The sequence below is a fragment of the Rana temporaria genome, chromosome 4 (genome assembly GCF_905171775.1).
Source record: "Rana temporaria chromosome 4, aRanTem1.1, whole genome shotgun sequence".
NCBI classification, from domain to species: Eukaryota; Metazoa; Chordata; class Amphibia; order Anura; family Ranidae; genus Rana; species Rana temporaria.
The window spans coordinates 355,860,627-355,887,431 of NC_053492.1; the positions used below are offsets into that span (position 1 = coordinate 355,860,627).

The following is a 26,805-nucleotide window of genomic DNA, read 5'->3' on the forward strand; positions in this document are numbered from 1 at the left end:
GAAAAAGTCCAATGGAGCCTTACACACGGTAGGAATTTCCGACCATAAGCTCACATCAAACTTTTCTTGTTGGGAATTCCGACCGTGTGTACGCGGCATTCGAAGGAATATCAAACTGGTGTCTAAAATGAAGATAAAAAAAGTTTAGGCAGATATTGGGTGAGTAATGGAGCATATTTGGAAGAAAATAAAATAGTAAAATAATCAACAATGCTCACTCGTTCCTGTTAGTGAAGCTTTGCAATCAAAAGAGACCGCATCTTATCAATGTACCTGTATGCTTAGTAATTCTGAGGAAACATTATCTCATTCACTTTTCATAAACTATATTAATGGTCAGAACTATAAATGCCAGGATCTGGAAATGTGTGTCACTTATTCAGGTATGCTTCATCCGCCAATTTAGAGAGCTTCATTTTGTTAATTGAAGTATATGAGACGTGTAGTAACATTACAGTATCTCACAAAAGTGAGTACACCCCTCACATTTTTGTAAATATTTTATTATATCTTTTTATGTGACAACACTGAAGAAATGACACTTTGCTACAATATAAAGTAGTGAGCGTACATCTTGTATAACAGTGTACATTTGCTGTCCCCTCAAAATAACTCAACGCACAGCCATTAATGTCCAAACCGCTGGCAACAAATGTGAGTACACACCTAAGTGAAAATGTCCAAATTAATTTCTTCAGTGTTATCACATGAAAAGTTATAATAAAATATTTACACCGTGTGAGGGGTGTACTCACTTTTGTGAGATACTTTATATGGCTTGTAATCAGTATTATGCCATGTAGACAGTATACAACCTGTAGTTCTAGTGTAGACCTGTAGACAGTATACACCCTGTAGTTATAGGGCTAGATTCACATAGATCAGCGGATCTTTAGATCCGCGTGATCTATGTGATTTAAGATACACTGCCGCAAGTTTGAGAGGATTTACCACTTACCTCCAAACTTGTGGCGGCGGATCGCAAATCCCCCGGCGGAATTCAAATTCCGCAGCTAGGGGGAGTGTACTATGTAAATCAGGCGCGTCCCCGCGCCTATTTAAATGAGCATGCGCAGTCCGTGAATTTTCCCGGCGTGCATTGCTCCCACTGACGTCGCTAGGACGTCAGTGGTTTCGACGCTTACGTAAACGACGTCCATCCGTATTCGAGAACGACTTACGCAAACGACGTAAAATTCTAAATCGACGCAGGAACGACGGCTATACTTAACATTGGCTGCGCCTCATAGAAGCAGGGGTAAGTATACGCCGGGAAAACCGCTACGGAAACGTCGTAACAACACTGCGTCGGGTCCGCGTACGTTCGTGAATTGGCGTATCTCGCTGATTTACATATTTCTCAGCGTAAATCAGCGGGAACGCCACCCGCGCCATTTTTAAAATGCAGTTAAGATCCGACGATGTAACACAGTTACACCTGTCGAATCTTAGGCATATCTATGCATAACTGATTCTATGAATCAGGCGCATAGATACGACCAGTGTAAGTCAGAGATACGACGGAGTATCTGGAGATACGACGGAGTATCTGGAGATACGACGGAGTATCTGGAGATACACCGTCGTATCTCTTTGTGAATCTAGCCCATAGTGTATGACCTGTTGACAGTATACACCCTGTAGTTCTAGTGTATGACCTGTAGACAGTATACACCCTGTAGTTCTAGTGTATGACCTGTAGACAGTATACACCCTGTAGTTCTAGTGTATGACCTGTAGACAGTATACATCCTGTAGTTCTAGTGTATGACCTGTAGACAGTATACACCCTGTAGTTCTAGTGTATGACATGTAGACAGTATACACCCTGTAGTTATAGTGTATGACCTGTAGACAGTATACATCCTGTAGTTATAGTGTATGACATGTAGACAGTATACATCCTGTAGTTATAGTGTATGACCTGTAGACAGTATACATCCTGTAGTTATAGTGTATGACTTCTAGACAGTATACACCCTGTAGTTATAGTGTATGACCTGTAGATAGTATACAACCTGTAGTCACATTATACGGCCTGTTGTCACAATATTATTCCCTGTAGTCAGTAATATATCATATAGACATTTTATGGCCAAATATTGTGTACTAGATTGTGGGGAAATATTGGCAAAAGCATACTAAAAGTAGGTGTCAACTATTAGAGAACATCCACTGGGGTTGACTCATTTTCTTATAGCAAAACCTGAACACTTATGTGGGCTTCACACCGTTTTTCGACTTCTGAAAAATGACAAAAAAAAAATTCGAACATGCTACATTTTTTAATGTCGTTTTTTAAAATGTCGTTTTTCGGGTTGTAAAAAATGATCATGTGTGGGCTAAAACGATGTTTTAAACCCGCGCATGCCCAGAAGCAAGTTATGAGACGGGAGCACTCGTTCTGGTAAAACTACCGTTCATAATGGAGTAAGCACATTCATCACGCTGTAACAGACAAAAAAGCGCAAATCGTCTTTTACTAACAAGGAATCAGCAAAAGCAGCCCAAAGGCGAATAGAACTTCCTACGTGTTGTACGTCACCAAGCTTTGTTCGTAATTTTTCAAAAACTATGGTGTGTGGGCAACATCGTTTTTAATGATGAAGTTGGAAAAACTTCATTTTTTGGACATGCTGAAAATTTTTATTTTTTTTCATGCCAAAAAACGACCGTGTGTACGCGTCATTAAGCGGCACACAACAAAAAATAAATAAAAAATGGTGTGTATTATACACTATACACAATTATTTGCTGTAGCAAGACACTATTTGTGCTTTGGAAAACTGTCTGTATACAGGGGTCAGTGTCAACCCCCCCCCCCCCCCCCATGATACAGGGGTCTGTGCACTTGCTTTATAATACAGAATACATGAGCCCCCCCCCCCCAAAAAAGACCCCAATTAGAGTCCCTTTATATCAGTGACCCACCCCTTAGAGACCCTCCATTGGATCAGAGCCCCTCCTACATCAGCGCTGCCCCTAGAGAACCAAAACATGAACATTTTTAAAAATGCAGCACACCCATCCACTATAGTTATATTAACTTATATGTGAAAAAATGATGGGTAATCCAAATATTAATACACTCCAATCATATTCAAATATCTATACCGTCCATCTTGATACACATAACACTAATGAATAGAGGTCCATTCTATAATGTCTTGTGCTAATATCCAACTTATCCAACTCAAAAGGACTTTATAAGTTGGATATTAGCAGCAAACCTTTTGGAATGGATTGGTGGTAATTCCCAGAACTCTAGGGTAAAGTTTTTTAGATTGGCTTTCTGCATACTTGAAATCACTTCGGTCACTTCAGATTTAACTATAAGGGTATCTCTGGTGTTTGAACGTGTAGGGCTACCCCTGAAGGAGCCGCTGGTTGATTTGGGATCGGCCTACTAAGTTACCCTGGCAGTGTCTAGGGGTGTAACAGTGAGAATAACAACAGTGAGTGGAGGTCCAGACATTTAATAAAAGTTTCAATGCTTTATTGCCCAGGCCAAACACGGCCAACATCAACACAATTTGGGGAGATCAAAGTTGATGAAGGAAGAAAAGAGAACCATGCGGTATCAGGTCTGGATATAGAACTGAGCAATACACTGCTCTGCATTGAACCAATTTGGTTACACGTCGCCACTCTACTCGGAGTGGGTAAAGTGCCCCGGGACAAACCCCTCTGATAGGCCTGGCAGCCTGGAGCGTCACTTAGGATAATACTGGGAGGAACAGGTCTCTCACACAGACCTGTCTCTAGGGCCCCTGCCACAGGCCAATTTCAATAGAGGACTTGAGTGATTAAGGAAAGAGAATCCTCCCAGTAGACTTTTCTATAAATGGTCCCCGGATGACAGCAAGCATACCTGTCAGTGGTCCGGACACCCGATCCCAGGCTGGGATTCTGTTAATAGGCCTTGGAACCCAGTGGAACGCTGAGGTCCCTTCTCTCATCAGGATGAGGTTCGCTGCAGAGTTCAGCTCTGGCCAGGTGGGGTCCATGGATGCGCGTACCCTGAAGGTGGGTACCGCACCTGGAACGGGGACCCCGCGAAAGATCCTCAACACATGACCTCTGTCCCAGATATACCCTCCCCCAGCATGCTCTGCGAGGGAAACATCCTTTAATTGGCTTTTGAGAGAAGATCTGCTCTGCTAGAACCCCTCTGGCGCCAGCTGCCGGCCAGGGGTGGCATTGCACTCCCTGACCGCAGACTGACCCAGTGGACATTTCCAGAACGACAGAGGTCCCAAATTTAAACAAACACTGGAAGGGAGCAAAGTAACTCTCCCTTCCCACTAAATTTAGGCGTAGTTCCCATGCTGAAAGCAAGGGGGCGCTACAAACACTATTGTGATCTATGAAGGTTGGGTTCAATATCCATATCCAATAGGCTGTTTTGGTGCTAAAGTTCAGAATGGCTGTTAGTTACAACAACTGCAATTTCTGTACTGCTTTCAGCAGTTGTGATGGCAATATACATTAATTACATGTATACTGTTTTTCTATGCTTTTGAGCTATTGTAATACTATCACTCTGTGGTCATTTTAATATTTGCAGTTATTTTCTATCAATCTTCCCCTTTGTAGGATGCAATCTGGGCTGGCACAAGGGGTAGTCGGGAGGGAAAGCTGCCCTGCGTGCTGTGGTATCATGTGACATGGGGGGGGCACCACAAGGTGATTGGGGGGGGAATTGTGTTGAGAGGGGGAATTTGGGGGGCGACAGGGGGTAAGAATTGCTCTAGGAGGGGGAATTTGGGGAGGTGTGCTAGGAGTGGTGATTTGGGGAGGTGAGATGGGGGGAGAGGATTTGTGCTAGAATTGGGAACTTGGGGGGGTTTGTGCTAGAAAATGTGATATGGCAAAGGGGAGGGGGATTTGTGCTAGGGGGTTGGTAACTAATACATTTTTTGTCTTTACTTTTTATTCCAAACCTCCTGCAGCATGTGATAAGGCCTCATTCACATGGGTATATCAGACATCCCAACCTTCAAAAATGAATCTCAGGGAGGAGGGAACAGCAATCAGTGACCTGTCACGGCAAGCCACACCCCCTAACAGTTAGAAGCACTCCCTAGGTCACACTTAACCCCTTCAGCGCCCCCTACAGCTTAACCCCTTTACTGCCAGTCTAGAGTGATCAGTGCATTTTTTTAGCACTGATCGGTGTAAAAATGACAATGGTCCCAAAATGGTGTCAAAAGTGTCCGATGTGTCCACCATAATGTTGCAGTAACTATAAAAACACACAGTATTATACCTGTAGTAACATTATATGGCCTGAAATCTGTATGTAGCGCCCTGCTCCCATTAAGTGGGCGCTATGTGTTAAATTATAGTTGCCTGAGCAGTAGTTTTGGCTCAGAATGATTATTCTAAATTGTTGGTTCTGTTCAATTTGGCTGGGTTTCACAAGTTTCCCCCTGACGGTGGGTGTCGTTGACCTGAGGGCCCTCCTAGCCTCAGGGATGTTGAGCTGTTTTGTAGCTTCGGGGCCGGCTGGCCCAAGGCCTAGCAACTAAGAGAAGACCCAGGAGTTTCTGGTGCCTACTGATCCAGGGATGGTCCTTCGCTACTTTGTCTATGGAAGGAAGCTGAACCAGTGGGATTCAATTGATGGACGTACCTTGGCGGATTTACCTCATTGTGCTACCGGTCCGGCAGAAAGAATCTTAGCGCCGTAAGTCGTGTAACTTTTGTTGGAAATCTATCGAGTGTGCAGTCAGTTACATGATCTTGTGGCAGAAGATCATGGGACGGCCTGACAACACCTATCAAGTATGTGGCAGAGACTTTGTCGAGCTTCGCATCAGTTGCTAGGCCGGCGAGAGTAGGCCTATCTGGTGGTTGCTATAATCCAGTTTGGAGCTGAGTTAATCCTCTGGATCTAGGTGGTGCCCGTGATCCGCAAACCGAAAGTGCCTGAGTCTTTCCCTGTCCCTCTACCCCTCTGTTGGAGAACTTTGTTAATAAAACCCTTGAAAGAGACTTTGTGTTGGTATGTACATTCTTATGGACAATTCTTCGAGGACAACCTCTGAAACAAGCATATGGAACAGTAAGGTAATGGCAAGCTCAAATGTAAACCAGCAGCTCCTTTGGGGGTAGTGCTACATGTATTTTGGGCTGTAGACAATATAAAAACTGCAGTCACAGTATATGGACTGTAGATAGTGTTATTGGCCTGTAGGTACAGTATATGGCTTGTAATAAGCATTGCTGCCTGTAGACAGTATACAGTCTGCAGTCATATTCCTTGTAGTCAGTATTATGGCATGTAGATAGTATATGGACAAATATAAGATACTAGATTGTGGAAAAATATTGGCAAACCCAAGCAGGTATCAGCTACATAGATAACATGTACCCTCCAGCCGGCCACAATAGTCCCGCTGGTAGGAACTAAAACAAGGACCCTGGTCAGTGGCAGACATAGTTAAAGTCTCCTTAGTAGGCACATTTAATAATCCAACCTTTGTGGTTACTTAACCCACCTAAGTGCAGAGTAGAAAAAAATATAATTTGCCCCACACTGCTTGAGCATTTCACGCCAGATCCAACCACCCTTCCCATGAATAATAGATTAATACGCCATTCTGCCTGGGTACTGACAGTTAGTGCCAACCAGAAATATGGTTGAGGAGTCAGGAAACTGCGGGGAGCCACATGATCACCCCACAAGTGCACAGTGAGTCCACTCTGGTCTGTTTGACTGTGACTGTGTACGTGACGGGTGTGCAAAAAAATGGAATTAGCTTCAGTATATAGAGCAATAACCTGTACAATAATCTTTGTAAAGTGACTTTTACAGTCACAATAAATCTTGTTCTGTAAATTTTGCTAATCAGTACTGTAATGCCATTACCAATAAATAAAAAAAACAAAGATAAAAAGCTAATGTAAAAATTTGGCAACTGCTTAATTTATATTTGTATATTTGTTATGGTCTAGTAGTTGGTTGCTATACCAACATGTAAGTCCATGAATTGTTCTAACAACCATGAAGGGCAGTTTGGAAGTATAAACTGCAATGTGGTTAATTGACCAGTATTACTAGTGGGATCTTCCTATTTTTTGGCTGTTTTCTCCTTAGTGTTGATACTTCGGGTGGCAAGCTGGTCAGTAGGAACAAGAATGGAATGTGTGGTTTGCCTTGGTCAGATGTGCAATCTGATAAATAAATCCCTATTGTAATCAGTTAGAAGGGGTTCCATAGAGGAATTGTTTGGAGTGAATCCAACAACAACTTGCACAATGCAATGAATGCATCAGATTACGATGGTGTGGGGGTAAGTTCAGTTTTTTGTTTTTTTTTGCACAGTGATGGATCAGAGCAGTTTTTACCATTGATTAGAACACATGGGCGAGAACAGTCATATTTTTTTTAAATGTGCATTCTTTCAGGGTGGAGGCCTTTACAGAGGCAGCAGGATTGGGTTTAAGTCCTGAGGTGGTCTGGAGAATAGTTTATAGTTAGACGCTAAGACTGCGATGGTTGTTTGTTTGAGTTGTTTGTTGTTCACTGACACCGCAAAGAATTATGTGGATCCTGAGCAACTGTGTTTGGGACAATCTAGGTCCACGTGAGACAGGAAGGAAGACAATTAGGAATTCCCCAAAACTAGGTAGTACTGAGGTGTCTTAATGCAAGATGTGTGATGTGGACACCAGCCAACTTTTAGTGCTATTCATGGGTGGATATGCTCCCTAATATTTTAGTCCTTCATGTGGGGGTTAATGACATACACACAGTAGTATGACCCACAGGAGAGCTTGTTCTGAACAATGATTTAACCTACTGTGACTTTGAAGGAAATTTCCTGGTGTGTATACATTATCATTGGGACCTGTGACCAGAAAACATTAGTTAGTGATATGCGTGAACTTAGTTAATGGTCAGATGGTAAGGTCTCTATCCTGACATGGGCAGATAGTAGTAAGATAATTGGTGCTTGTACCAGGCTATTCATTTCTAGAGGGATGAGGATTTATAGTGTCCCAGTGTTCAGGGGTTTTAAAGGGGGTCTTTGCATATTTCAAAAACAGCAAAACCAGGTAGCTTGGATGATGCTTTTTTTTCTGGTCCCCCTAGGACTTAGTTGTCAGGATTGCTAGTGTGAAAGCAGCCTTACAGCAGGAATAGTTAAAAAAAAAAAAAAATCCCAGGCATAAATATATGACATGTTTAACTGCTTACTTTGTAACTGGACCTTGATTATAAAAATAAATAAATAATATTAGTCTGGACTATGAATGATGTATTTATTTATTAATTGTAAAATGAATCTGGACTTCATGCCTTCATGGCAAGTCTGGATGGGTTCATTATCTAAATGACCACCATAATATCTTCCAAAGGCTTCCGCTTTAAATCTGGCACAGTGGCATCCTTGCTTGGATAGCCGACAGGTAGAAGCATGAGGAGTTTTTCGTTTACCGGGCGTTCAAGTAGTACCCTGAGTCGAGGACCACAGTTCAAAGGAGTAGTAGTTACAGTCACTAAACCTGCATGCTAAAACAAAGAAGGTAATATTAATTATGAGTGACACATTATAATCTATGCAATTAGATAAAGTGTGGCTCCAAAAAGAAGAGCTGTTTAGCCATAAAATGTGAAGCATTGCTGAAGAAAATGCAATTGTAAATGTAATCATCTTTCTGTTAACAAAGATTTTCATGCCTAGAATAACTTATTTTGATCAAACACCCAAAGCGGCTTTATACTTTTCACACATGTATAGGGAATGCCCGTAATTTGGAACATAAAGGATGAAGCCAAATCTATGGGATCTTAGTAAGAGAATAACTCATGTTGCTGCTCTCTCTTTAACTAGACAGCTACTGGGCTGGATTCAAAAAGCCCGGCGTAAATTTGTGCGGGCGTAGCGTATCTCAGATACGCTACGCCGCCGTAACTTAGTGAGGCAGGTTCTGTATTCAGAAAGAACCTGCGCCCTAAGTTAAGGCGGCGTAGCGTATGTGGTCCGGCGTAAGCCCACGGAATTCAAATTATCCATGCAGTGGGCGTGTTGTATGGTAATGAAGGCTGACCCCACGTAGATGACGTATTTGACTAGCTGCGCATGCGCCGTCCGTGAATGTATCCCAGTGCGCATGCTTCAAATTACGCCGCAAATAGTCAATGCTTTCGACCTGAACGTAACTTACATACAGCCCTATTCGCGAACGACTTACGCAAACGACGTAATCGACGGAAAATTTGACGCTGGCCCGACGTCCATACTTAACATAGGATATGCCTCATATAGCAGGGGTAACTTTACGCCGGAAAAAGCCTTACGTAAACTACGTGAAAAAATGCGCCGAGCAGACGTACGTTTCTGAATCGGCGTATTTACCTAATTTGCATATTCTATGCGTAAATCTCCGGAAGCGCCACCTAGCGGCCAGCGTAAATATGCAACTAAGATACGACGGCGTAAGAGACTTACGTCAGTCGTATCTTAGCCAAATTTCGGCATATCTTGCTTTCTGAATACAGAAAGAAGATACGCTGGCGCATGCTAGAATTTACGCGGCGTATCAATAGATACGCCGACGTAAATTCTTTCTAAATCCGGGCACTGTATATAAAAAATACTGATTAGTAGACTAATTGTGATATATTTCTAACTTATTTTACAGCAGAAAAATGTATTTTGAACTTTTAGTGGCTGATTCAGTCAGCTTTTACTGGGCTTTTACTCCTTGTGAATACATTAGTTATGTTGTAATAGTTAGACAATCCACTGTATTAGTTCATATAGTTGTACCAGATAGTGTCCAATAACTTTATACTTAATAACTGCACATTAATAAGAAGAGAGGGGTTCAAAGAAAGTGCCACTGGTAAGCAATTATAACTGTGCAATGTAACCTACTGCAATGGGGCATTACACCTAACCTTATAGTGCATGTTCTGCAAATGTTCTTGGACTAGAGCAGATGCATAGTGAAGCTTTGGACAAGGTTCACATTAGGTTAAACCATCAGTCACTCATGAATAAACAATTGGAATCTCTTACAACATTTATATTACACGATTTCAAGTTGTACATTTCAGTGAGCACAAGGGTGTTCTCAACCTGGAACTTCACAAACATGAGAACTTAAGAGGTTGAGAGCATTCTTGTGATGTGTTCCCCTTCCCCCATGTTTAAAAAAAAAAAAAGATTGCCAAGTTATACTTACCCTGTCCATATTCCAGCACTATCCGCGGCTTCCTCTTCCATCCAACACCAGTAGTCTTTGGGTACGGAACCATGGTCATGTAATTCTGTACATTTCATTGGGTCACAGTTCTCCAAGCCTGAGGGGCGCTTATAATTCACTATGCAAGAAACCACGCTGACCAATGTAATTCAGATTGCAGGTGTGTAGGTGTTAAAGTGGTAGTAAACTCTTGAATTGAAAAATAAATGTGGGCCCCCAGGCAATTTAAGACTTCAAGACCTTCTGCTCTCTAGCTATCTCATGACCTCCCCCTATGCTCACCTCCAGGACTTTTCCAGAGCCTTTCCAATCCTATCAAACTCTTTACCCCTATATGTCTGATTATCTCCTGCTCTATAGCTTTTAGACAATACCTGAAAAACCTCCTCTTCAGAAAAGCCTATACTACCCACACCTAACAACTGTATTTTCATTTTCTCCATCTGATCATCCCCCACAGCTACACTGGACCCTCCCTTCTAGATTATAATCTCTAATGTGCAGGGCCCTCTGATGCCTCCTGTATTGAATTATATTGTAACTGTACTGTCTGCCCCCATGTTGTAAAGCGCTGCGCAAACTGTTGGCACTATATAAATCCTGTATTATAATAATAATAATAATAATAATAATCTGTGAAAATGCAAATGTCCATTGCATATATAGTAAATCCCATTGAGGTGTTCAGGGCCGGCCTTAGGTGTTCAGGCGCCCTGTGCGAGCTAATCCCCCATTTTCACCCCTCGCTCACTAAACCTGCATGCTAAAACAAAGAAGGTAATATTAATTATGAGTGACAAATTATAATCTATGCAATTAGATAAAGTGTGGCTCCAAAAAGAAGAGGTGTTTAGCCATAAAATGCAATTGTAAATGTAATCATCTTTTTGTGAACAAAGATTTCCATGCCTAGAATAACTTATTTTGATCAAACACCTAAAGCGGCTTTATACTTTTGACACATGTATAGGGAATGCCCGTAATTTGGAACATAAAGGATGAAGCCAAATCTATGGGATCTTAGTAAGAGAATAACTAATTTTGCTGCTCTCTCTTTAACTAGACAGCTACTGTATATAAAAAATACTGATTATATGGATATTTTGTAGTTAAATAATAATATAGGGTGCAGAAACCCAGTAGACTGATTGTGATATATTTCTAACTTATTTTCCATCAGAAACTGATTTTGAACTTTTAGTGGCTGATTCAGTCAGCTTTTACTGGGCTTGTGAATACATTAGTTATGTTGTAATACACCTAAACATACACAAAGAGTAAAAAAAAATTGTAACAAGGAGATGGTCAGAGACTGCACATATATATTACAGGAGATGGTCAGAGACTGCAGATATATATTACAAGAGATGTCAGAGATTGCAAATATAGGACAGGAGATGGTCAGAGACTGCAGCCATACTACAGGAGATGGTCAGAGACTGCAGACATGATTGATTCAGGAGATGGTCAGAGTCTGCATTTAAAGCTGAACTCAGTGTACAGGTATATAGTATTGCAGGGTTGTTCCACTCTATTTAAACCATCTCTGCAGGATCAAGTCAGTCTTTTTCCTTTGAAAGTACAACCAAGTGACAGAAGAAATAATCACATCCAATTTCTAAAATACAAATGTTCTTGCAAAAACTGAACTGCTCAAGATTAGTGGAGGGCAGTAGCCAGTTAATTGGTCTGTTAAGCTTTTAGCCTGATCCAGTAGTACATTTTCTAACAAAAAAAACTCCTATCAAACAATCTGTGCAGCACACACAGAGCTCTGCCTAAATAGCCGATTATAAGCTGAAATGGTTAACAGCAATATGCCATGTTCTCATAGAATTCTTCTGCAGCTTCTTCCAGAGATCTTATCAGTGTGATCAGACAATGTGCAGGTCAGGCTGGGCAGATAAAAAAAAGTAACCAGGGAGACAAGAGGTGGGGGAAGCTGATTGGTAACCTGCACACTGCCTGATCACATATATCTGAAAGACACTGCAGCCGGCCAGCAACATGTTACTGTTCTCCTGATGATCCTGTCTTTTTCCATTCAGCCAGATTTGTGTGTCCTGAGGCTGCAGAACGTGGATTGTTGTCATCATACCTTTCCTGCATCTCCCTGCTGGCGTCCCCCATTTAGCCTCACTCCAGCACTTACAGTCAAATGTGAGCGGGAAAGAGCTACGCTGCCTGCTGATTGGCTGTGGATGGACCAGAGGAGGAGCAGGTCCTCCCTTGTACTCCTCTAAGCAGCGCTAGTGGCTGTGGGTTCCAGTCTACTGGCCAGAGAACACACAGTAAGTGTCCATCCATGCTCCCTCCCACCTGCATTATCCTCCTCCACACCACAGCACAGATCTGCCAGTGCCTGCCGCACAATAGTCACGTGCTCCTCCAGCCCTCCGCTCCGCTGCTAGAATTAATTTCCTCAGCCACCCCCGAGTCCTGTTCACAGCAGCCCCAGGACAGCCAGCCTACCGGGATATTTCCCGCTTTCCTGGTAGGCCAGTCCAGCCCTGTGAGTAACTAACTGTGACTCACATTCTGCGAGCTGTGATGGCTGCACGGTGCCCCTGTTGCCCATGGCGCCCTGTGCGGCCGCACAGCTCGCACACCCCAAAGGCCGGCCCTGGAGGTGTTCTTCAAACAGTCATTTTTTGCCAATGTGTTCTGAGCCCAGAGTATTCTAGGCTGAATCAGCAAGCCATGCTTCTGCTGTATTTCCCAACACCACCAAATAAGTGCAATCTAAGCTCACCAGCCTGCTAACTTCTAAATACCAACAACAAATGAACAGGTGTGTTTCATAGTTCTCCTCCACTTTTGAAGAGCACCTCACTGGGATTTTTTATGCAGAGGAAATTTGTTGCATTTTCACAGATTGAGCACTTAGGGGGTTATCCACAAAGCCGCGGCGCAACGTAACTTTTCGGATTTAAGTTACTCCGCCGCAAAATTCCCAAGTTAGGTGCCGATCCACAAAGCACTTACCTGGAATTTTGCGGCGCTGTAACTTAAATCCGTCCGGCGCAAGGCGTTCCTATTCAAATGGGCGAGTCCCATTTAAATTAGGCGCGCTCCCGCGCCGGACGTACTGCGCATGCTCCGTCGGGTAAATTACCCGACGTGCATTGCGCTAACTGACGTCGCTCCGACGTCATTTGCTTAGACGTTAACGTAAATGGCGTCCAGCGCCATTCACGGACGTCTTACGCAAACGACGTAGAATTTAAAATTCGACGCGGGAACGACGGCCATACTTAACATGGCTTAAGACAACTAGGGCTTAGTCCTAGTTTTACGCGGCGGAACTCAGCGTAAACGACGTAGATTTAGAACGACGGGCCCGTCGGAGCGTTCGTGGATCGCCGTAACTGGTCATTTGCATATTCTACGCCGGCCGCAATGGCCTCGCCACCTAGCGGCCGGCCTAGAATTGCATCCTTAAGATCCGACAGTGTAATTCAATTACACATGTCGGATCTTCGTCCTAACTATGGGAAACTGAGTCTGTGGATCAGTTTCATAGTTAGGACCAGGGATACGACGGAGTAACAGCAGTTACTCCGCCGTATCTCTTTTGAGGATCTGGCCCTACATTAATATCTGTGATTCAATATTGGTTGCACTTTTTGCACATATAAGTTTGAAGGTTGTTGCGCAGTTAGTATTTTCCACTGTTCATGCTGACTCTGAACCATCCACCATCTCCTTCCCTTCTCTCACATGCCACAACAGCCAGCTTCCTACGATTTAGTGGCTACCTCTGCACTCTAATCTCCTTGCTTTCTATTAGCTGACTCAGAGCAGAGATGACAAGGTTACTGCTCTTGGTCTGCACAGGACCTACACCTTCAGTGAAAGAGGACTACTAGAGGTTGAAGGATAAGGGAGGAGTGAAGGGCAGATTATGCTTTATCCCCTTCCTCCAGCTACAACAGGGCCAGCCAGCCTGGGCAACACAGATAGAGGATAGCTCAGCTATCAGCTCCAGCTGTTGTGTTTTGGCAGTGAAAACTTTTGCAAGTGTCTCAATACATTTGGGATTACCAGATGATAATTTACATCTTCTTGACAGTCTTATTTGTAGAGGATACCAGAATAAAAAATGACGTCTTAATAACAATCATGTCATACTTACCTCCAATGTGCAGTTCGTTTTTCACAGAATGGCCCTGAATGTCCTCTTCATGGGTCCCACGGTGGCTGTCTCGGCTCCTCCCCACAAGAGCTAACCCCCTCTGGGAAGCTCTCTCCCGAGGGGGTTAGCTTGGGGGCGTGCCCCGCAAGCGGCGGCCACGTCACATGATTTGATTAACAGCAGCGGGAGCCAATGACTGCTCTGCTATCAATCTATCCAATGAGGAGCCAATCAGACATGAAGATTCGGGGCTCAGGTAAGTAAAATGAGGGCTTGGGGGGGGGGCCGGAAGCTTTACAACCCCTTTAATGCTATTCAATATGTACATTTTAACCTGAAATATAGTTATTTCACACTTGAGTTATATGGGGTTATATACTCTACCTGAATGGCTGCCAGGAGTATTCCACAAGCAATTGACACACTGATCTCATTGTAATAATGAGTCTTCTTTCTGTCACTAGAAAGTATTCCATATACTTGTTTAAAGATTAAGATCAAATAGGGAGCTGTGTCTAGATATTCTTTTACCCAGTTTGTTCTAAAATAGAAAAAAAAATATTAATACAGCAATATACGGTGTATACATTAGCTTGTATGAATATATTTGCCTTTTTTTTTTAAAAATCTCTTTATTCATTTTCCATTTGCCATACAAAATACATACATAATATAAAGGAAAAAAAATAAGAAAACATACATACACATTTCATATTACAAGGAAACATACATATACATGCACATTTCACCTTTACAATAACCTTCTATCTCTCTTCCTTGAACCTCCAAACAATTCTACTAACATTCAATTCATCTAACACAATTAGCTTTACATTCACTTCCTTCCCCCTTTTTATTTTTTTTGGTATGTTTGACCCCCTCATGCCCTATCTTGATGCTGCCATAGGATTTTCTATCCAACTTGTCCTTACCCTCTCGTATCTCAGACTCTCCATGTCCTCTATTGTAGTACGTCTCCCTGTAAAGTGGCAGATTGTCATTTACCAGATTTTTCCAGTGTGCTACCGAAGGGGCTTCTACCTTTCTCCAGTTAAAAACTATAGTTTTCCTGGCATAAAACAATAGAAGACCCACCTGTATTCTTCTTCCTATCGGGTCGATCTCCTTTCCTACCAGTCCCAGTAGGCAGATCTCTGCCCTCTGTTCCAAGGTTATTGATGTTACTATAGCAATTATTCTCAGGACTTCCCTCCAGAATGCCACTATCTTTGGACATAACCAAAATATGTGCATAAAATCTCCTGGAATATCTGCACATCTCCAGCAGTTCTGAGGGTTTGATGAAGAGATCTTGTATAGCTTATATGGCGTTAATGACTCCTATATATTATTTTAAATTGTATTAATTTGTCTCGAAGTGATACCAATATCTGAAATGGAGACCGCCATACTTCCTCCCAATTCTCCTCCCCCAAATTTGGAACATCCCTTCTCCATTGTTCACTTAATTTACTTGTGTCTGATAGTGTATCTTTCAATAGATACTTATACAAAGTTGAGGTTGACCCTTTTCCACTTTTTATCATTTGTTCCAAACCTACTTCCATTATCTGCAGAGTTCCCCCAGGAAACTGAGCACATAACGCATGGATAAGTTGCCTATATCTGAAAAAATAACTCTCCGGAATGTTCCAAAGATCCCTCATCTCTATAAATGAGGAAAATCTTTCGCCCTGTATTATTTGAGGAAGCTTTTTTACTCCATATTTAGTCCAAGCACCTGGGTCCTGAATAGAATCAAGGTGCGGAAAATTAGGATTTCTCCATAGTGGGGTATTTGGGGATAAATTTGTTTCCGAGTATCCCTCATTTGCCATAACCACTTTCCATATTTTAACTGTTGTTCTCATTGCAGGAGTCACTGCTCGTCTTGATTTTAGCCCCCTATATATCAGTCCCTGCAATGCCTCTACCGATTGGACCACTGCTGCTTCTAACATACAGTAGTAGCGGAGTCAAACCCGTCAGGGTTCAGCCATTTTCCCACCGTTACCAGCTGTGTAGCGAAATAATACTTATGAAAATCTGGAAAATCCAACCCCCCCTGTTCTGCCGGTCTCATAAGTGTACTTAATTTAATTCTAACTGATTTATTTGCCCATATAAATGTAATTGTACAAAAAAACTTTTAGGCAACCATTGTGGGGAATTCCTAAAAATATACAGGAACTTAGGAAGAATCTTCATCTTTTACAGATTTATGCGTCCTAACAAGGCCAGTGGTAACGTTATCCATATCTTTAATTTCTTCGCAAGTTCCTGTATCCCCGGGTCTAAATTCAGTGCCCCGGAAATCCTCAACTTGACTAGATATTATTATGCCCAAGTATTTAGATTCCTTCACCCATTTCAATGGTATATTTGGGGCACTGGTGTCCTGTGCAACCTGATCAATAGGGAATAATAAGGACTTTCCCCAGTTTACTTTAAGCCCTGTGAAAGATGAAAAGGTATTCAATAATTCTAAGGCTCCCTCCAAAGATGTACCTGCATATCTGTGAAACAGTAGCATATCATCGGCATACAGAGCTACCCTCTCTTCCAACCCCCCACTCAAAGTCCTTGAATATTTAAAGATGTCCTAGTAGCCTCTGCCACTGGCTTTATCGCGAAGAGCGCTGGGGAGAGGGGGCAATATATTTGCCTTTAGCTAAAAAACTAACAATGTTTACAAGCACTAAAAACACAACGTAGACAGATTCGAAATATCATTTTTAATTTCTATTTTCACTTTTTCATTCATCTGCAGATCAAAGGAATGAGTTTTGATCTGTATATGTTGTCAGTTAGAGCATTTTTTGTTAAATACAACATGATCCTATTTACCCCCCTATTAGCCCATATCTTTTACCTTAATCAGCCCTAACTTACTCCCTCCTCTTTCCCCCCCCCCCAAAGCAGTTTTTCTCCTGGTGATTTATTTTTTATTTATTTTTTGTTTCTATCTCTTAACTACAGTATTACTGTTTAAACTTTGTCTTAATTTGTTTTGTTAGTTAATTTTATCACACTAAAAAAAGTGAAAAATTAACAAAAAAAAAAGTAACGTTTTTATTTAACTTTTCAATGCATTGTACCAGAATCAATATTTTAGCATAATTTTACAGAACGAAATATAAAATAAGATATATATATATATATAATTTTTTTTTTTGTTTTTTTTTTTTAACTAAGTGAAAGTGTGTCATTTTGTTATTTATTTTGTTTATGGTTTTTCATAAAAAAACAAAAGCATTTTTGCAAGTCAGTATCACCAAACAAAAGCCTTGTTTGTCTTAATGCTAATTCTCATAATTTATTCACATAAATCATATATAGCATGCCACTGTATTTATTTATTTTTTAATCTTGTAAGTACCCTATTGCTGCAACGCTGTTGTGTGGTCACACAAACCCTTTCCTGTTCTTTGGCATTTGCAGGGAAAGATCTTTGGAAGGGGCCTCTATTAGTCTGCTGATGTATGCTCCCTACAGCCTTTGTCTGACATGCCCTGATTGGTGCTGTGCCAATCACATGACTAAATAAAAAACAATTTCGGAAGAGCAATTCAAATTAGATTATACATATCAAATAACTGTTTTATAGCTCCCAATAAATCTTTATTGAATATCAAATGTATTTTTGTGCGTTAATATGGTGTAGGCAGAGTCAGAGATGGCAGACGCTAGCAATCATTTTATTCAGACGGCACCTGCATCTAAGGCCGGGTACTCACGAGCAAACATGTATGGTGAAAGCGGTCCGTCGGACCGTTTCCACCATACATGTCTGCCAGAGGGCTTCTGTACGATGGTTGTACACACCATCGTACAGAAGTCCGCGCGTAAACAATACGCGGGGCGTGTCCGCGGTGTCGCCGCGTCGATGACGCGGTGTCGCCGCGACAATGACGCGGCGACGTGGGCGGCCCGCCTTTAAAATGCTTCCACGCATGCGTCGAAGTCATTCGACGCATGCGAGGGACGGCGGGCGCCTGGACATGTACGGTAGGTCTGTACTGACGACCGTACATGTCCGAGCGGGCTGAATTCCAGCAGGCTGTTTTTAAACAAGTCCACGAATATTTGTCTGCTGGGAAAAGGCCCGGCGGGCAAATGTTTGCTGGAATTCGGCCCGCTCGCGCCCACACACGACCAAACATGTCTGCTGAAACTGGCCTGCGGGCCAGTTTCAGCAGACATGTTTGGTCGTGAGTATGGGGCCTAAGGCTCTCTTTTTTACTTTACAGGTATTCGCAATAGATATTTATATTAAAACTAAGCTTTTTGTGAGTTTCCTAGTGAATGCAATCAATCAGGGTACTATATCCTACCCCCATAGTGTTCATCAATAGGAGGACATGGAGGAGGGGGGAGTTTCATTTACCATTGTGTATACGCCCACATGTGTGACTCTACAGATAAAGGAGGAAATTAAGAGCTTATAAAGGAACTGATATTAAGCATGCTCCGTAGAGGACACCAGGTGTTCTACACAATCTGAGGCTAAAGAAGGGACACAGAGGAGATACAAGAGACAGCTAAAGGCAGGATCAACCAGGTATATTTCATTCTACACAAAACAAAAGCCTTAGTACCTTTTTGCAAGTATGCACACTCAGTTCTATAGCATGTAATGAGAGTTTTTCAAAATCTGGGTTAATGACACTTACATTTTTTAAAGAGACGCTTCAGGCTTCTGCAGAACAAAATAAAAGTCAACAGCTACACATACTGTAGCTGCTGACTTTTAATATTAGGACACTTATCTGTCCAGGAATCCAGCGGTGTCTTCACCCGAGCAGATTTTTCAGTCGGCTATCGGGTGCTGCCACTGACATCAAAGGGAAACCAACATCAAGCCTACTGTGCTTGCGCAAAGTGCGCTGCACTCTCTAAATGGGCCGGCTTCGGGGGAAGTTTGCCGCGGTGTCAAAACCGGGTACCCGCTCCACCCCAAAAGGTGCTAAATTTGGCAGCAGAGGGGGGAGGAGGCAGATATGCTGAGCTTCCCCTTTTGGGTGAAGCTTTGCTTTAAGTTTGAGAACTGAAGTAGTTAAAATGATCTTCATCTACATGCATGCATATGTGTGTATTTGTAATATATTAAGGCAATCAATTCAAGATACTACATGATGATTTCTATCTTTAAAATCAAATGTTTCCAGTATACTGCTCTTATATATTTTAATTTAATTTTAAGATTTTAGCGTATATATACTGTTCATGAAAATATGTTTATCAATTCTTTACAATGTTTACCTTAATCTTTTCAGATCAGTAACCCATTTGTCCCCCATTCTTTTTCTGTAGTTTATCTCTTCCTCTTCTTCAATTATTTCTCGAATCCTGTGCTTTACCTCTGGATCTTGGACAACAACAAATGTCCAGGGTTCAGTGTGAGCCCCACTTGGAGACGTTCCTGAAAATCATATAGTACATAGGGGGAGGAGTCAATTCAGGTATTTGTTAGAGAACAGGATGACAATGCCAAAGTGCATTAAAATGGTGCTAAAGAGGTGATGCAGAAGCCTCCAGCCCCCCCCCCAAAACGCAGACCGAGTGGCTCGGGAACGAGCATGCATAGGTGCCCCCAGGGAAAGTGGCTTTCCCTGGGGGCACTCGCCAAAGAGGAGGGGCGTGGAGCGCCAGCGGGTTAAGTATAGCAAGTAAGTATAACGCTTGTTATTTTAGTTTAAAAAGAAAAAGGTTTAATATATACCAGTAACTGGGAATCATTCACACCCAAGAAAACAAAATATATTTATATTTAGCTACACATTTACATTCATTTAGGAGCATTGGGGTAGATTCAGTAAGCAATTGCGTCTGCGTATCCATAGATACGCAGCGCAATTGCTTAGTTGCGCCGGCGTATCGACTGCTCCTGATTCAGAAAGGTCGATACGCCGACTGCAGCCTAAGATATGACTGGCATAAGGCTCTTATGCCAGTCATATCGTAGGCTGCATTCTTACGATGGCTGCTAGGTGGCGTTCCCCTAGTGGTCAGCGTAGAGTATGCAAATTGCATACTCACGCCGATTCACAACCGTACGCGCGCCCTGCGTTCGCATTTTACGTCGTTTGCGTTCGTCGGGTTCTAGCAGGGGCAGCCAATGCTAAGTATACCCATCGTTCCCGCGTCGCGATTTTTAAAAATTACGTTGTTTGCGTAAGTGAATCGTGAATGGCGCTGAACGCTATTTACGTTCACGTTGAAGCAAATGACGTCCTTGCAACGTCATTTACCGCAATGCACGTCGGGAAAGTTTCCCGACGGAGCATGCGCACTACGTTCGGCGCGGGAACGCTTCTAATTTAAATGATCCACGCCCCCTGCGTTATCATTTAAATTACGCGCGCTTACGCCGGGCAGTTTTCCGGAGCGCACACGCAAATTACGGAGCTACTGCTTCGTGAATGAAGCGTAGCGCAGGTAATTTACGGAGGCGTAGCGTAAAAACGGTACGCTGCGCCTCCGTAGTAGTGCGCGCCCCTACCTGAATCCACCCCATTGAGTTTGTAATTAGATCCTGGAAGCACAGTTTTTTTATACTTCCCAGATCACTTCTCCTGTATTTAGAAAAGATAAACACAATAGTGCCAGTGTGAATGAGGCCTACAAAATTTGCTTGGGAAAATGACAGTAAAATAACCTGCTGCTCTGATGATGTTGTCAATGACTTCTCTTGGAACAGTTTCATTGCTGATAAACCTCACAGATCTCCTTTGGTTAAGCGTTTCATAAAATTCTTTTGACCTCTTCACCATATCCTGTGGATCATAACGCAGTGGGCTAAAGGGAACATGCGAGATGTCTTCTTCATCCATGCCTTCATCTTTCCCTTGTAGAAAAAAAAAACGAAAAACATTAAAATGGAAAACTGTATCAAATACTTACCGGAATTTTCCTTTCCAGATGCCAAACCATGGCAACATAGTAGTGATAGAGCTCCGCCTCTTGATCACTCCCTCAGGACCAGTGAATAGCATAAAAAAAAGGAGTTGTTTGATGCCCCTCCCCCCATTCTTCGCAACAAGCCACATACCGGAAAGGACATGGGTGGGGTCATATGCTGGCATGGTTTGGCGTCAGGAAAGGAAAATTACGGTAAATATTTGATACAATTTTCAATTTTCCTGATGCCACTATGGCAGCATACTAGTGATAAATAACTAGCTGACAGGGTGGGTACTGTTTGACAAAAACAAAATGTATTTCTTAAATCCTAACAGAAGGCTAGATAGTCCTTCTACTGAAATCTACAGACGACAAGGCGCCTGGGTTGGTTCTATAATGTCTTAACCCCCCCAGCGGTATTCCCAAGTCTGGCTCGGGGTAAGATTTCAGTACCAAAAGCGGTAACCCCGAGCCAGACTCGGGATCGCCTAGCAGCAGCCACAGGCAGGGTTTACTTACCTTGTCCCTGGATCATGCGATGCCTCCCCGCTGTGTGAGCGAGCGGCGTCCTCGCTCGATTCACACAGTGCCTGTGTGCCGCCGATCTCCATTCCCTGCAACGTTACGACGCACGGGGGCAGAGAACAGCACTAAATTCAAAAAGGTAAACAAACACCTTACATACAGTATACTGTAATCTTACAGATTACAGTACTGTATGTAAAAAATACATACACCCCTTGTCCCTAGTGGTCTGCCCAGTGCCCTACATGTACTTTTGTATAATAAAAACTGTTCTTTCTGCCTGAAAACTATAGATTGTCCATAGCAACCAAAAAGTGTCCCTTCATGTCAAAAGTGGTTTTAGAGCAGCTAGAAAACAGCCATAATAAATTATAATAAAAAAATAAAAGTAATGACAGCGACAATTCTGCAACTGAGCAAATTTCAGTGTTTTTTATTTGATTACATTATTGAATAATTTTTATTATAATTATATTATTATTTGTTATAATTATTTATAGTTATTTATTATATTATAATAAATGATTTTGTTTTTCAAACTTTATTATACCCGAGATGTCTACTAGACTCTTGTTTGGACAGATTTAAGTGAGTTATTCCTAAGAATTACAGGCCTACAATGTAAAACACCAAATTTCCATGCAAAATAATGGTACCGCTTTCAGCACCTAAAACCAGAAAGAATCATACCGCCAGGGAGGTTAAGAAAGTGTTCTGAGAGGACCAAGATGCCGCCGTACAGATTGTTTTCACAGACACATTGGAGAGAGCTGCCCATAAGGCTGCCACCACCCTGGTGGAGTGTGCAGTCACAACTGCAGGAAGGTTGCAACCCCTTGCTCGGTCCGCTCTGCGTATGAGTTTGACAATCCATCCTGCCGAAGTTCTTGCAGTGGCCTCCTTCCCCCGCTATCTCCTTTAACGTCCTGGAGACATCTAACTCATGCAGATTTCTGAGTGCTCTTCTGGGAAGTTAAACAAAGCCCAAATACCAGCTAGGTGGAAGGGCTTTGCTACTGATCGGGTAAATGGAATAGCCATTTATTTATCAAACATTTAGTTATGATTATCAAAACATGTATTTTGATTTAGCAGAGATACTTAGTACTTCCATTTATCCGATCACTACATTGAGCATAAAGTGGTCAACCAGCCTTAGTTCAACTCTGTCTGGGAAGAATCGTATATGCTGCTCTGATGCTCCCAGGGCTATAAGCTCTGACACTCTCCTTCCAGAGGTAATTGCTGTCAAGAAAACTGCCATGTACGTTATGCCCCGAGACAAAGTGACCTATCACGAAATGCGTCAGGCGGAGCTGACGTCATCCCCCTCATTGCTGTAATTCTCTACACGAGTGTTTTTTTTTTCCTGCCAGCGTCCGGCCGGCGCTACAGACTTGAAGCTTTTTATTATCTTCAGAAATGTGAGTTGTTTACCTGCGTGGTTGTTTTAATAAAAATACCCCTGTTTTTTTGCTATGTGAAGCACTTCTCTTTTTCATATGATCGATGCCATTTGAGTCTATATGTGAAGTTATACTATATCGTGGACACATCACTATCCAGTTTCCTATTGGAGTTATATGCTGGGTTCGGTCCATTTGGACCTTTGTATCTGGTAAGCAGATTTCTGAATAACGGTGGTGGATTCACATGCGGTTGTTGGGATCACATCAGTTGGATTGTGCACGGGTGTTTTTATTTGAAGCTTATCTACAGACTCACTGGGATATTATATATTTATGGACTATTTTTGAATCTTATAACATTCATTTATGTATTTTTTATTTTTATTTTTTATGATCAATTCATCTTTTTTCTTAATTTGATTCACTTCACATTAGATGGATAGGGTGTTTATTCATTAATTTGTTCACTTGCTGGTTTGGCTTCAAGTTGGTTGAACATGTATCACTGCACTTTGATATGTATTAATCTATTTATTGTTGTTTGCTATTAATTTTTATTAAGGAACGACAGTTACACTGGGCTTTATGCCCCTTACATGTGTTTCTTTAATCGGAATAACACTTTGGTTTAGCGCAATTACTCCTTTTTCCATAATTTCCTTTGTTGTTTACATATTAATTGCTGCTTATTAATCCAGACCCCAACATTTGAAACAGCGCAGTTGTTTCCATTCAATCTACATGTACGTTATGTCCCAAAGAGAACACTCCTCGGTAAGAGAAAAGGGAATAGGAATTGTTTGACTAACGGGGCTCCTCAGCCCATCTGAACTTTGTTATTGCAGAGATTTCAGATGTTTGCACCTTTAATGAGCTGAGGCTAAGGCCCATATCTAGGCCCGATTGAAGGAAGTCCAATATTGCCGATAGAGGTGGGTGTGCAGGATCCAGGCTTCTTTCAGCCAGTAAGAGTGTGAATCTGTCCTAGATCTTGGCATAGACCCTATTAATAGTGAGTTTTCTGACCTTCAGTAAGGTGGCAATGACTCCAGAGGAGCATCCTAAGCTCTCCAGCCTTCCCCTTTCAACAGCCAAGCCCGAAGTTCCAGCTTACGTATGTTCGGGTGCAGGAACTTGCCCTGTACTAGTAGGTGCGGGAATACTGGTAGGGAGATTGGATACTGTCTGCTGAGGTGCAATTTTTACCAATAAATATGTGAAAAGTGTGGTGTGCATTTGTATTCAGCCCCCTGTAAACCTACCAAGACATGGCTGTCCACCTAAACTGACAGCTTGGGCAAGGAGAGCATTAATCGAAGAAGCAGCCAAGAGGACCATGGTAACTCTGGAGGAACTGCAGGGACCCACAGTTCAGGTGGGAGAATCTGTCCACAGAACAACTATTGGATGTGCTCTCCACAAACATGGCTTTTATGGAAGAGTGGCAAAAAGAAAGCCATAAGAAGTCCTGTTTGCATTTTGAGATAAGCTATGTGCAGGACACAGCAAACATGTGGAAGAAGGTGTTTTGGTCAGATGAGACCAAAATGTAACTTTTTGGTCTAAAAGCAAAAGGGAAGAGAGGGGTTACTGGTAGAGGGAAAGGGGGGACAGAAGACACCACTGTGTGTGGATGATGTGAAGGGGGCAGAGGACACGGCTATGGGCAGGGTCACCCCCATTGCAGTGTCCTTCCCCACCAGTCGCATCACTCCCCCCCCCCATCTCTGCATTCTGAACTCAACACACTCCTGGACTCTGCATAATGCACTCCTAAACCCTGCACTCTCTACTTATTTTTGTTCTGCGTAAAAAAAAAAGTCAGTCTTACTGTTTTTTTGGGGGGGAGGGGGACACTGTGCCCAGTGATCTTGGCCTCTTTAATACAAAGTCCCACCTCCTGGACCAGCTTCTATGATGGACAGAACACTGGTCCAATGTCGGCCCAGGAGACAGGACTTCCTATTTCAGAGGCCGCTGAGTAAACAGGAGATTCTCACTGTATGTAATCTGACGGCACCCGTCCCACCCCCCTCCCCGTTCTCTCCGAAGCAGCCCAAATTGCAGTATCGGCGTATAACACACACACACTATTTGCAACCGATTTGCAAGGTAAAAAAGAGAGTGTTATACGCCAATAAATACAGTAGTTACATATACTGTATACTACAGGGTAAGCATTCATTAAAATGTACTCAAACTAAAGGATCGGTAAAAAGTGCACCTAATCTACTAAAACCATATAGGTCTCAAAATACGTACCAAATTCTTACAAAGATATGTTTCAGAAAGGTCAAAAGGGAAAAGGAAATGCTGACATTAAATTTTAATTGACACTTTTCCATGATTGAAACAGTGCCAGAGCAGAAATCAATAGCTGTAGACCTTGTGACTTATGTGTAAAATGGATGCCCTTTGCTTGATTTAGGCTGAGGCCTCGTACACACGACCGTTTTCCTCTGCAAAATCCATCAAGAAAAATGTTGGCAGAGCATTTTTGCCACGAAAAACGCTCGTGTGTATGTTTTTCGTCGAGAAAACTGTTGTGGATCTCAACGAGAAAAAAAGAGAACATGCTCTCTTTTTTCTACACACGTTTGTGTGAATGCTTAGAAACCCTTGCATGCTCAGAATAAAGTATGAGACGGGAGCGCGTCTTCAGTAAAAGTAGCGTTCGTAATGGAGATACCACATTCGTAACAGACTGAAAAGCGCGAATTGTCTCTCACCAAACTTTTACTTAACACGCAGTAACATGAGATTAGAAAAGGCAGCCCCAAGGGTGGCGCCAGTGGAATCGAACTTCCCCTTTATAGTGTCGTCGTACGTGCTGTACGTCACCGCGTTTGAGAACGTCGAGATGTTGTCTTGACAGTGTGTATGCAAGGAAAGCTTGACAAGATTCTCATCAAGCCTGACAAAACCTTGTTGAGGAAAACAACGTTTCTTTTACAACGAGATTCTCCGCCGTGTGTACGAGGCCTCATACATAGAAAATTCACTTCTAAAAGGTGGCAAGAACTTTGCAATTATAAGCACTAACTGCACCTTTTAAAATAGCATTAACTGCATATGCAGTGCTGTGAAAAAATATTTGCCCCCTTCCTGATTTTTTCTTTTTTGTATATTTGTCACACTTAAAGTGGTTGTAAAGCCAGAAGGTTTGTTATCGTAATGCATTCTATGCATTAAGATAAAAAGCCTCTTGTGTGCAGTATTCCCCCTAACACTTCGGTCTCTCTCCCTGTTGGACACAAGTGGATCATAAATCTGGTCGGGAACCAACCCTGCCAAGGTGGCTGGTAAAACCCACAATGGATTTCACCTTAGTTCTTTGCAAATGAACGCATGCGAGGTGAAACATAACATCCATCAACAATGGGGGTTATTTATGAAAGGCAAATCCACTTTACACTACAAGTGCAAACTACAAGTGCAAAGTGTACTTGAAATCGCACTGAAAGTGCACTTGGAAGTGCAGTCGCTGTAAATCTGAGGGGTAGATCTGAAATGAGGGGAAGCTCTGCTCATTTTATTATCCAATCACGTGCAAGCTAAAATGCTGTTTTTTATTTTCCTTTCATGTTCCCCTCGGATCTACAGCGACTGCAC

General features: G+C 42.3%; 1 protein-coding gene across 1 annotated transcript in view; it reads right to left on the minus strand.

Annotated features, from left to right (window-relative positions):
* Window positions 1–8,257: 8,257 nt before the first annotated feature.
* Window positions 8,258–26,805, minus strand: part of IYD (iodotyrosine deiodinase) — a 46,879-nt gene continuing 28,331 nt past the window's right edge. The window contains exons 2-5 of the mRNA XM_040350858.1: window positions 21,015–21,203; window positions 19,619–19,778; window positions 14,741–14,897; window positions 8,258–8,521 (exon numbers count right to left, since the gene is read on the minus strand). Coding sequence (XP_040206792.1) covers window positions 8,339–8,521; window positions 14,741–14,897; window positions 19,619–19,778; window positions 21,015–21,203 — 689 coding nt within the window. The 3' untranslated portion in view covers window positions 8,258–8,338. The remainder of the gene's footprint in view (window positions 8,522–14,740; window positions 14,898–19,618; window positions 19,779–21,014; window positions 21,204–26,805) is intronic.